Raw genomic sequence first — 12814 nt, 5'->3', positions numbered from 1 at the left:
GGCGGCCTTCGGGAACTTCTATTATCCAGGAAGCCGTGGGGGGAGGTTTGAAGACACTTAGTGGAAATCTTAGGACACACAAGTCAAGAGCAGATTGAGTTTGTCAGTTTTTAAAATTTTACCATTGAGAGTTTCTGATTGTGGGTACCAAGGAGGAATTCATTGACTTAAAGCATTATTTCTTCATTTCTTCCAACTCCGGCTCCGAGAAGATGGTAGGATCCATTTCCTTCCCCCCCCCCCCCAAAACCACTTGGAAATCTCGCGATGGAGGGAGGAGGAGGTGAGGCGGGAAAGGCGTGGCGGGCTCCTGCGGGCGTCAGAAGGGGTGCGGGCGGGCTGGGGGCTCGCGGTCAGCTGAGGTCTCCACTGTCGAGCCGGTGGCCGAGCGAGCGGCCTCCCTGGCCTCCAGCCTGGCGTTCGGTGCCCAGAGCTCGTGGCCGCCGCGCCATGCCCGCTCCGGTTCTGGGGATCGTTGGCGGCGGGCGCGTTTCCCGGTGCTGGTTCCTCTCTGCTAGAGACTGTTGTGACTCCTTAGGGCAGGTGACTCAGCCTTTAGCACGATGTTAAGGAATAGGGATAGTGGAGGCACGCTGATGGATTGGAATCGCAGTTCTGCCGCTCTTCTAGCTGTGGCTTTGGGGAAATCCCTGAACTTCTTTGTCCCTCGGTTTCCCTGTCTACAAAGTGACGGTGGTAACAGTAGTGCCTACCTTACAGGGCTGCTGTGAGATTCAAGGAGAACGGTGCCTGGCCCTTAGCGAGCTGTGTTTAAGTGTTGGTAAATAAATTAACATTTTGCACAAATGGCCCAGTAACTTGCCACGGTTATACAGCTAGTAAGAAACAGAGTTGCACAGCCTGATGCAGTGGGTGCCACACTCTGTTTTTTTGGAGACAAGACTGTAGCCCAGGCTGGAGTGCAGTGGCGCGGTCTCGGCTCACTGCAGCCTCCGCTTCCCGGGTTCAAGCGATTCTCGTGCCTCAGCCTCTTAGGCAGCTGGGACTATAGGCACAGGTCACCAAGCTCGCTAACTTTTCTATTTTTAGTAGAGACGGTGTTTTGCCATAGTGGCCAGGCTGGTGTCGAACTCCTGACCTCAGGTGATGTGCCCGTCTAGGTCTTCCGAAGTGCTGGGCATGAGCCACCGCAGTGCCCGGTGGGTCCCACTCTTAAGCCCTGTATTATGCTGCCTCAGAAAGATCTAGGTAACCGCAGCTGTCCTCTAAATCTCTTATGCTGCCTTCCCCTGCGCCCTCCAAGATCATGACTTAATATTTGATAGGTTTAGATTTATTTGTTGAGGGGTTCCAGCCTTACTTCTCCGCTACTACCATAAGCAGGGACTTAGCTAATAAAGTTGTATTATTCCCAGACTTTATTAGGTACTCAGTAAATGTTGAAATGAATACATGCACTATAACATTTGACCCTGGCCTGAAAGTCAAGAACTGACTTGGCGCCTGTGTTCCCACCTACTCCGGGGGCTGAGGCAGGAGGATGGGTGGAGCCCAGGAGTTCAGTTTACAGTGAGCTCTAATCCACCACTGCACTCCATCGTGGGCGACAGAGCGAGATTCTGTCTCTAAAACAAAACAGGGAGGACTGACTTTGTCATGGGATGGTTGGTGATCAGTTAACTCTTAATGCTTGGCATACTTATGAGCTAGACGTCTTCAAGGACAGGTCTTATTTCACGTTAGCTTTGCCAATTCAGTGTTTCCTCATTAAAAATGGTGGCTTCTGCAATTCATTTGGCTCATTCGATTGTTGTGAAAAATAGAATGTCTTATGGCATCCTCTATGTAGTTTATTTCCTGTCAAAACACTGGGGAGCGAGAGGGGATTTTTCCTAATATCAGTAGCTCATGTAATGTCAAAAGGATACAAATGACATTAGACTAGTATAAGAAAGACTTTCTAAGGACATAAGAATATACGCTAAAGGGACATAACATATGTTGTAGTTATTCAACAGGTATGCATATACAAGTGCACAATGAACAGTCCTTACAAGTTGTGACATTCCGATATAAGCCCGCTTTAGACATGTGGCTGGTTACTATTCCAAACAGGCTCCTCTCTTCCTGACCTTTTTCTTTTGGCTTGAACTTGGATAAGAACCTTGGGTACCTTATTGTACATCTGTCACTGCCTCTAGCTTCAGCTGATCCAAATCTGCCACTGAAAATTGAAGTTTTCAACCAATATTAGAAGTCAGTAAGCAAGCAGGGTCTGGACACAGTAGAAGTTAACCTCATCCTGTGTTTGATTTTCAAGGATGGACTCCTACTAAGTGCTCAAAGAAAGTAGCCAGTGGCCACTGCCGCCGTTATTTAATAGAATGGCTCCTTGTTCCAAAGAACACCTGACAGAAAGTTCTTGCCATTTATGTGTATTGGATAGTCTGGGAGTCTGAACACGTTCCATTAGCAGGATTTGTTGAAACAGTCTTGATTTTAGTTTTGAATATTCGGGGCCTGATTTCCACTGGTAAGAATCAATACAGGGCCTGGCATGGAGGCACTTTGGGAGGCTGAGGCGAGAGAATTGCTTGAGCCCAGAAGTTTGAGACCAGTTTGGGCAACATAGGGAGACCTTGTCTTTAAAAAAAAAATTGAAAAATTAGTTGGGTGTGGTGGCATGTGCCTGTAGTCCCAGCTACTTGGGAGGCTGAAGTGGGAGGATTGCTTGACCCTGAGAGGTCAAGGCCGTGGTGAGCTGTGATTGTCCTACTGCACTCCGGCATGGACGACAGAAAGGAATGAATTGTTTTTGTTGAATGGAGCTAACAATGTAGTCCTATATTGGATGTACCTAGTAACTTCTTCCAGAGCTCCAGCAGTGGGTATGGATCTTGATTTCCCCATGCAAATGTTTGTGACGTTGCAAGACTTGCAGGCATGAAAACTTGGGACAGAAAATAGAACGATTTCATCAAAAGACTCATTGCCCTTGTGTTGCCTTTCTTAAAAACACAAATATTATAGTGACTTTGCTCAAAAAGTTTCATCACAGTGCGCATAGAATAAAATGCACATTGAGCCTGGCGTTCAGAGGCCTGCCTTCCTGTTTATCTCTCATCCTGTGCTCCAGGAAGGCTTTCCCTGCCTTCTACACCTTTGTCCCAAGGCTTGCTGCTTTTGGCTCCAGCTCAAATATTCTCTCGCCAACACCTTACTGGTCCTATTGTTGGAATCAGTCTTTTTCTCCACCTCTCTTGTATGCCTGTATCGTTTTGTTTGTGCTATAGCATTTCTCACAACCTGACATGTGTCTGCCTGTCCTGGACCCTACCTGTCATTTGCCTAGATGGGAGGCTGTGAAAAACAGGAACTTTTTATTGTGTCTTTTGCTGGTTGAATTGAAAGGTACATATCTACACAGGTGAAATTAAATTTGGGTCATCTGACTTGTGTTTGTTTAATAAACTTGGTGAACAAATGCATAAACAAAAATATGGCATATCCATACAATGGAATATTATTAAGCCATAAAAAGAAATAAAGAACTGATACAAGTCGCAACATGGATGAATCTTGAAGACATGCTAAGTGCAAAAAGTCAGTTGCAGAAATCCACACACTGTACAATTCCATTCCTTTAAGTCCAGAATAGGAGATTCCCTTTTTTTTTTTTGAGGCAGCCTTGCTCTGTCTCCCAGGCTGGAGTGCAATGGTGTGATCTTGGCTCCTTGGTTCACTGTAACCTCTGCCTCCCTGGTTCAAGCAGTTCTCTTGCCCCAGCCTCCCAAGTAGTCAGGATTACAGGTGTGCGCCACCATGCCTGGCTAATTTTTTTTTTTTTTTTTTGTATTTTTAGTAGAGATGTTGTTTCATGATATTCGCCAGGCTGGTCCTGAACTCCTGACCTCAAGTGATCTGCCCACCTCGGCCTCCCAAAGTGCTGGGATTACAGGCGGGGGCCACTTTACTGGGCCCCAGAATAGGGGATTCTTGAGACAAAAAGTAGATGAGTGGTTTCTTAGGGCTGGGGGATAGAGGGTGGATGCGAGGCTGATAGCTAAAGGATAAGGGTTTCATCTTGAGGTAATGAAAACGTTCAAAAATTGACCGTAGTGTTGGTTGCATATATCTGAATATAAGAAGAAACACTACATTGTCTACTTTAAGTGGGCAAATTGTATATATGTGAATTATATCTCAAAGCTGTTAAAAATTGAGCCCCTCCCTGCAAATGATAGTGTTGATAATAATAATAGCAATTAATAGTCATTACTTAGCCTCTTAGGCTTATGCTAAATGCTTTGTATACATTATTTACCTGTTCCAAGAATCCTATGAGGATAGTATTATTGCAAAATCTTTTTTTTTTTTTTTTTGAGATGAGGTCTCACTCTGTCATCCAGGTTGGAGTACGGTAGTGCGATCTCGGCTCAGTGCAACCTCTACCTCCCAGGCTCAAGAAATCCTGCAACCTCAGCCTCCCAAGTAGCAGGGACCACAGGCGTGCATCACAAGACCTGGCTAATTTTTTGTATTTTTGGTAGAGATGAAGTATTGGCATGTTGCGCAGGCTGGTCTTGAACTCCTGAGCTCAGGTGATCCACCCACCTCAGCCTCCCAAAGTGCTGGGATTACATGCATGAGCCGCTGTGTCTGGCCAGTTTTGAATTGTGTTTAAACAAATTATTTCTAAATTTTACTGAGGAGAAAACCATGCCTTAATAACAGCTTACCTTGTGTTAAACAACTAATTAAGTTCTGAGACTCCAGAACTGTGTGACCCAAATCCTCTTAACTGCTGTACTGTACAATTGGAATGTCCACAGGATAATTTCTTTATAGAGGGCATGACAAATGTGCCTTGACTTTTCTTTCTTTTCTTTTCTTTCTTTCTTTTTTTTTTTTAATACCAGGGTATTGCTCAGTCGTCCAGGCTGGAATGTAGTGGTGTGATCATGGCTCACTGCAGCCTCAGCCTCCTGGGCCTAAGTGATCCTCCTGTTTCAGCCTCCCAAAAAGCTGGGACTGCAAGTGCATGCCACCACATATGGGTGATTTATTTTTTGTAGAGATGAGGTCTTGCTGTGTTGCCCTGGCTGGTCTTGAACTCCTGGCCTCAAGCAGTCCTCCTACCTCGGCCTTCCAAAGTGCTGGGATTATATGTATGAACCACTGTGCCTGGCCAACTTAAATAATTAAATGCATGACTACTATTTTAGCAAGTAGAGGCATACCTTGTTTTATTGCACTTTGCAGATAATGCACTTTTTTGTTGTTGTTTGAGATAGGATTTTGCTATGATTGCCCAGGCTGGTCTCAAACTCCCGGGCTGAAGCGATCTTCTGGCCTCAGCGTCCTGAGTAGCTGAGATTACAGGTGTGAACCAACATGCCCCATTCAGTAGTGTGCTTCTTACAAATGGAAGGTTTATGCAGCTCTACACGGAGCAAGTCTGTTGGCACCATTTTTTCAACAGCATCGTGCTCACTTTTTGTCTCTCATATTTTAGTAATTCTTGCAATATTTCAAATTTTCTGCTATTTTTTATCTATTATGGTGATCTATGATCAGGGATTTTTGATGTTTCTATTGTAAATATTTTGGGGCTCCACAAACCATGCCCAAATAAGAGTGAACTTAATCGATAAATGTGTGTGTGTTCCTACTGCTGCACTGGCCATTCCTCCATCTCTCTCCGTCTCCTTGGGCCCTCCTATTTCCTGAGACACAGCAACATTGAATTAGGCTGATTAATAACCCTACAGTGGGCTCCACGTGTTCAAGTGAATGAGTCACACTTCTCCCACTTTAAATCAAAAGCTAGAAATTATTAAGCTTAGTGAAGAAGGCATGAAATAGTGAAGAAAACTGAAATAGACTGAAAATTAAACCTCTGGCATCAAACAGCCAAGTTGTGAATGCAAAGAAAAAGTTCTTGAAGGAGATTAAAAGTGCTACTGCAGTGAACACGCAAATGATAAGAAAGTGAAAAAGCTTTATTGCTGATATGGAGAAAGTTTGAGTGGTCTGGATAGAAAAATCAAACCAGCCACAGCATATCCTTAAGCTAAAGCCTAATCTAGAGCAAGGCCCTAACTCTCTTCAGTTCTCTGAAGGCTGAGAGAAGTGCGGAAGGTGCAGAAGAAAAGTTTGAAGCTAGCAGTGGTAGGTTCATTAGGTTTAAGGAAAGAGCAGCCATCTCCTGAGCATAAAAATGCGAGGTGAAGCAGCAAGTGCTGATGGAGAAGCCGCAGCGAGTTATCCAGAAGATCTAGCTAAGATTGTTAATGACGGTTGCTGCACTAAACAGATTTTCTTTTTTTTCTTTTCTTTTTTTTTCTTTTGAGACAGGGTCTCGCTCTGTCACCCAGGATGGAGTGCAGTGGCCTGATCTTGGCTCACTGCAACCTCTGCCTCCCGGGTTCAAATGATTCTCCTGCCTCAGCCTCCCGAGTAGCTGAGATTACAGGCGTGCGCCACCATGCCCGGCTAATTTTTGTATTTTTAGCAGAGACGGGGTTTCACCGTGTTGGTCAGGCTGGTCTTGAGCTCCTGACCTTGTGATCCGCCCGCCTCAGCCTCCCAAAGTGTTGAGATTACTGGCTTCAGCCACTGCACCTGGCCAACAGATTTTCAATATGGATGAAACAACTTTCTGTTGGAAGCTAGAGAGAAATCAATGCCTGGTTTCAAAGCTTCAAAGAATAAGCTGACTCTCTTGTTAGGGGTGAATGCAGCTGGTGACTTTAAGTTGAAGCCAATGCTCACTGGCCATTCTGAAAATCATAGAGCCCTTAGGAATGATGCCAAATCTACTCTGCCTTGCTCTATAAATGGAACAACAAAGCCTGGATGACAGCACCTTTCTTTACAGCATGATTTTTGAATATTTTAAGCCCGCTGTTGAAACCTACTGATCAGAAAAAGGATTCCTTTCAAAATATTACTGCTCATTGATACTGCACCTAATTACTACTCAAGAGCTCTGGTGGCCATGTACAAGGACACGAATGTTGTTTTTGTGCCTGTCAACACAGCATTCATTTTGTAGCCCGAGGATCAAGGGGGTAATTTTGACTTTTAAGTCTTGTATTTAAGAAATGCATTTCATAAGGCTAGAGGTGCCATAGATACTGATCACACTGATGGATCTGGGCAAAGTCAATTCAGAACCTTCAGGAAAGGATTCACCATTCTAGATGCCATTAATAACATTCATGATCCATGGGAGGAGGTCAAAGTATCAACATTAATAAGAGGTTGGAAGAAGTTGATTTCAGTCCTTATGGATGACTTTTAGACTTAACTGGAGGAAGTAACTGCAGATGTGGTCGAAATAGCAAGAGAATTAGAAGTGGAGCCTGAAGATGAGACTGAATTGCTGCAACCCCATGATAAAATAGCGGTGATGAGGAGTTACTTTTGATAGATGAGCAAGGGAAGTTATTTCTTGAGATGGAATCTACTACTGGTGAGGATGCTGTAAACATTGTTGAAACGATGACAAAGAATTTAGAATATTTTATGAACTTAGTTGGTAAAGTAGTGGCAGAGTTTGAGAAAATTGACTCCAAATTTGAAGGAAGTTCTGCTGTGGGTAAAATGCTATCAAACAGCATCACATGCCACAGAGCCATCTTTCGTGAAGGAAAGTGTCTATCAATGCAGCAAACTTCGTTGTTGTCTTATTTTTAAAAATTGCCGCAATACTTTGTAGGGACATGGATGCAGCTGGAAACCATCATTCTTAGCAAACTGTCACAAGAACAGAAAACCAAACACTGCATGTTCTCACTCATAGGTGGGAACTGAACAATGAGATCACCTGGACTCGGGAAGGGGAACATCACACATTGGGGCCTATCATGGGGAGGGGGAAGGGGGGAGGGATTGCATTGGGAGTTATACCTGATGTAAATGATGAATTGATGGGTGCTGACGAGTTGATGGGTGCAGCACACCAACATGGCACAAGTATACATATGTAACAAACCTGCACGTTATGCACATGTACCCTAGAACTTAAAGTATAATAAAAAAAAAATTAAAAAAAAAATTGCTGCAACCACCCCAACCTTCGGCAACCACCACCCTCATCAGTGAGCAACCATTAACGTCAAGGCCAGATGAAAAGATTTTGACTCACTGAAGGCTCAGATGATCATTAGAATTTCTTAGCAATAAACTGTTTTTTAAAAATTAAACAATTTTTTGAAGATAAATCAGACCAAAATGTCAAGCAATAAAGGATTTTAAAATTAAGTTACATACATTGTTTTTTGAACAGTGCTGTTACACACTTAATAGACTCCAGTATAGTGTAAACATAACTTTTATATACAGTGGGAAACCAAAAATATTTGTGTAACTTGCTTTATTGCAATATCTACTTTATTGCAGTGGTCTGGAACTAAATATCTCCAACGTATGCCTGTAAGTTCCTTCGTAAAATGCCAAAATTATAACTGAAATTATTTAAAGCTTTTGCTTTCTATCAGATGCCATCACCTTCTTAAAGTTAATTTTCTTTACCACCGTCAGTAGCATTTGCACTAACACTAGCACTAGTAGCATTCTTCCTCCCACTGCCCTCTCCCCCGACCCAGTTGGTTTTCCACTATGAAATCAGTTTTACAACTCATTTTAAGGGGCTTCAGAAATCAAGAACAAAGCTATGCTGAGTGGGGGATGCTGGCAATTGGCTGGCTGCCCTGAGGGTGACCCGCTGCTGTGTGCCAGCTTTCTGTGTGTCTTGGGTTCAAATTTGTACTGCACCGGAATAGATTGCCATAGTTCATGGATGTGGTGGGAAGAAAAATGTCCTCTCCAGGAATGTCCACATTCTGATTCTTGCACCTGTACAGATGTAATCAATGGGCTTGAGATGGGAGATTATTTTGGATTATTTATGTGGGCCCAGTGTTATCACGAGGGTTCCTATAAATTAAGAGGGAGCCTGGCATGTGAGAGAAGGTGATGTCAGGACGGAAGCAGAGATTGGAGTGATGTGGGGTCAAGAGCCTCGGAATGTGGGCAGCCTCTGGAAGCAGGAAGAGACAGGAAAACCTGCCCGAGGGCCCCCAGAAGGAACGCAGGCCTGCCAATTCATTTCAGACTGACCTCCAGAACTGTATGATAATAAATGGTGGTTTTCTTTTCTTTTTTTTTTTTTAAGATGGAGTTTCACTCTTGTTGCCCAGGCCGGAGTGCAATGGTGCAATCTTGGCTCATTGCAACCTCTGCTTCCTCGCTCAAGCGATTCTCCTGCCTCAGCCTCCCAAGTAGCTGGGATTACAGGCATGCACCACCACGCCTGGCTAATTTTGTATGTTGGGAGGCCCATCTTGGCCTCCCAAAGTGCTGGGATTACAGGCGTGAGCCACTGCGCCTGGCCATAAATGGTGTTATTTTAAGCCATTAATTTTGTGGCACCTTCTTACGGCAGTTATAGGCAACCTGTAATTGCATTCGACTCTGTTCTAAGTGCTTTACCTCCATCCACTCATTTCATCCTCACAATATCCCTGTGACCCCCACTTTACAGACGAGAAAACAGGTTCAGCAAGGACAAGGGATTCAGGGTCCCCTCATTAGTGAGGTGGCAGAGCTGGGATCCTAACTTCGGCTGGCTCTGGAGGAGTCCTGCTTTTACCTCCTGTACTGTGCTCCTCGTTAATCAATTTTACAATCAATTTCAAGTCAATATTAATTTCAAAACCCTGAGATCCCATTTAAATGCATTTTGAAGGACAAATCTCAAGAGGATATTTAAGGTACCATTCATTTCTTTGTAATCAGTGATTGGGGTCTGCGTTATTTTATGTTTGTGATAGTACTAAAATGATCTTATTTTTCTTTTTGGATCTGCTATAAAAGTCTCTTTATTACCATACTTATTTGAGATATTTGGCAAAACCTGATTTTTGTCTCTTCTATTACTTTAAAATTGTATCAGTGAAACTGGATTGTAGATGCCAGACCAAATTTGATGTGGAATCCTTTAATTCTACTTGAAATTGGGTAATAATTAGACAACTTTATGCTTCTTTGTTTATGAGGCTTTGTTAGTTCAGAACATAAAAATATGTAGTACATGATTAAAACTTGTACTAATGGATATTAAATTAATAAATTACTTGATAAGTTTGAGTACATTGTTTTCTAAGGATGACTCCTAGACACACAAAAAATCAATATATTGGAAAGAAAAGATTTTAGTCTTCTTGTGGTATTGAATAATGTTCTCCAAAAGATCTTAATAGGATTTATTTTGGGATCCTACACTTGGCATTTAGCTTGTATTCAGCTGAATTATCCTTTAAAAAGCATGAGTTTGCCGGGCGCGGTGGCTCAATCCTGTAATCCCAGCACTTTGGGAGGCCGAGACGGGCGGATCACGAGGTCAGGAGATCGAGACCATCCTGGCTAACACGGTGAAACCCCGTCTCTACTAAAAATACAAAAAATGAGCCGGGCGAGGTGGCGGGCGCCTGTAGTCCCAGCTACTGGGGAGGCTGAGGCAGGAGAATGGCGTAAACCCGGGAGGCGGAGCTGCGGAGCTTGCAGTGAGCTGAAATCCAGCCACTGCACTCCAGCCTGGGCGACAGAGCGAGACTCCATCTCAAAAAAAAAAAAAAAAAAGCATGAGTTTATTTGTCATGAGAATTGTAGAAAAAAAATACTGTCTTGGATTTCAGATTGGGTGCTACATGTGTCTTTTCTGCTTGCTTTCATTCTAGGTATACCCCTAGAAACACTTACAGAAGAAAGTCAGTCAAGACATGTTTTACCTGCAAGTTTTGAAGCCAACAGTTTGCAGAAAAGCAACTGGGGGTTCTTACTTACTGGGCTTGTGAGTGGGACCCTGGTGGCTGTGTATGCTGTAGCCACACCGTTTATAACGCCAGCCCTTCGAAAAGTCTGTTTGCCATTTGTACCTGCAACTACGAAGCAGATTGAGAATGTTGTGAAAATGTTGCAATGCAGAAGAGGATCTCTTGTAGACATCGGTAGTGGCGACGGACGCATTGTGAGTTCTGCTAAAACATTTTAAGGTTTGGAACGAGAACTTAAAATTTCTTCTTTACATTTAGTAAGGCTTACACAAAGACTTACTAAATCTGACAGCTTGAAAGAGTACTCATTTCATTTTGTGTTTGTTTGACCAAACTATTAAACTACCAGCATGTTTGGAATTCATTTTTCCCAGATTTAATTTGTTCTTAAAGGGGGAAGTGCGCTGTTGACATGCCAGGGGAAAAAGAACAGTTAACTGGTATTTATTAAATTGTCTGTTAAATACTTGGGCCGACAGAGGTGGCATAATGAGAAGAAACATGTTAAATCATGCAAACAACCCCATAGTTGTTTGCTTCTACATTTGTCTGTATTTATCCATGTATAAGTGATAATTCCTGTGGGGTAATATAGAGTTAAAATAAGAAAGAGCCAGTGATTAACCCTCACTAAGCCGAAGATCAGACTTCTTTCGCAAACTTCTCTCACTTGACCCCAGTTGGGCACCTATAAATAAAGACAAAAGGCCACTGACGGGCAAGTGGGTGTCTCAGAGCAGGTTCCTCTGTGGGCAGGGTGGCACCATCCTTAGCCTTATCCCAGTGATGAGCTGAAAAGTTCCAGCAGCAGTGGGAAAGGCTGGTGCTATGGAAGCATTTAGTGTGAAGGCCAGCAGGACTCACCTTTCACCAGCTCCTACAGACATAGAGACTGATTTTGTGATTCTGAGCTAGAATATTCAGGAGGAGGTTAGAAAGTTAAGATATTTTTAATTTAATTTTTTTTTTAACTTTTAAAATCGTGTGAAGATACACATACCGTAGTGTTTACCATCTTAACCATGTGCAGGTGTATGGTTCAGGGTGGGAAGCACATTCACGTTACCGTGCCACCGTCACCACCACCCATCTCCAGAACTCTTCATCTTGCAAAACTGAAACTCTGCCCCAATTAAATAATAACTTTCTATTCCCCCCCTCCCCTCACCCTCTGGGAGCCACTATTTGTTTCTAACAAATGTGTTAGTGGCCAGGTGCAGTGGCTCATGCCTGTAATCCCAGCACTTTGGGAGGCTGAGGTGGGCGGATCACGAGGTCAGGAGTTCAAGAGCAGCCTGACCAACATGGTGAAACCCCTACTCTACTAAAAATACAAAAATTAGCCAGGTGTGGTGGCGCACGCCTGTAACCCCAGCTGTTAAGGAGGCTGAGGCAGTAGAATCACTTTAACCCGGGAGGTGGAGCTTGCAGTGAGCTGAGATCCGGCCACTGCACTCCAGCCTGGGCAACCGAGTGAGACTCCGTCTCAAAAAAAAAAAAAAAAGAAAGTATTGGTCTGTTTTCATGCTACTGATAAAGACATACCCGAGACCGGGCAGTTTACAAAAGAAAGAGGTTGGTTGGACTTACAGTTTAACATGGCTGGGGAGACCTCACAATCATGGTGGAAGGTGAAAGGCAAGGAGAGCAAGTCATGTCTTACATGGATGGTGACAAGCAAGGAGAGAGCTTGTGCAGGGAAACTCCCCGTTATAAAACCAGATCTTGTGAGACTTACTCACTATCATGAGAATAGCACGGGAAAGATCTGCCCCCATTATTCAGTTACCTCCTGCCAGGTCCCTCCCACAACACATGGGAATTCAACATGAGATTTGGGTGGGGACACAGAGGCAAACCATATCAAGAAATCAAAGAGAAAATTTTAAAATCCGTATTTGAATGCTTTATGTATTTGAATGGTATCTTTGTGGTTTCTGAGAAAATGTTTTCTTGTAGCACTGTAGTTACTTGGGAACTCTCTTAGGTGGAACAGCTGAGTCAAGGGATAC

General features: G+C 43.5%; 1 protein-coding gene across 5 annotated transcripts in view; it reads left to right on the top strand.

Annotated features, from left to right (window-relative positions):
- Positions 1–25: 25 nt before the first annotated feature.
- Positions 26–12814, top strand: part of ATPSCKMT (ATP synthase c subunit lysine N-methyltransferase) — a 90657-nt gene continuing 77868 nt past the window's right edge. For 3 of the 5 annotated variants that reach the window (XM_033178788.1, XM_033178789.1, XM_033178787.1), the window contains exons 1-2: positions 40–283; positions 10707–10996. In XM_033178788.1, coding sequence (XP_033034679.1) covers positions 268–283; positions 10707–10996 — 306 coding nt within the window. In that variant the 5' untranslated portion in view covers positions 40–267. Of the gene's footprint in view, positions 284–10706; positions 10997–12814 lie in introns of all 5 variants that reach the window. The other 2 variants (XM_033178790.1, XM_033178786.1) reach the window with 2 other exon arrangements.

Source organism: Trachypithecus francoisi, unplaced genomic scaffold (assembly GCF_009764315.1).
Source record: "Trachypithecus francoisi isolate TF-2019V2 unplaced genomic scaffold, Tfra_2.0 Lachesis_group2, whole genome shotgun sequence".
Taxonomy (NCBI): domain Eukaryota; kingdom Metazoa; phylum Chordata; class Mammalia; order Primates; family Cercopithecidae; genus Trachypithecus; species Trachypithecus francoisi.
Note: the sequence above shows the minus strand (reverse complement) of the source record. Positions and strands in the feature narration are given on the sequence as shown.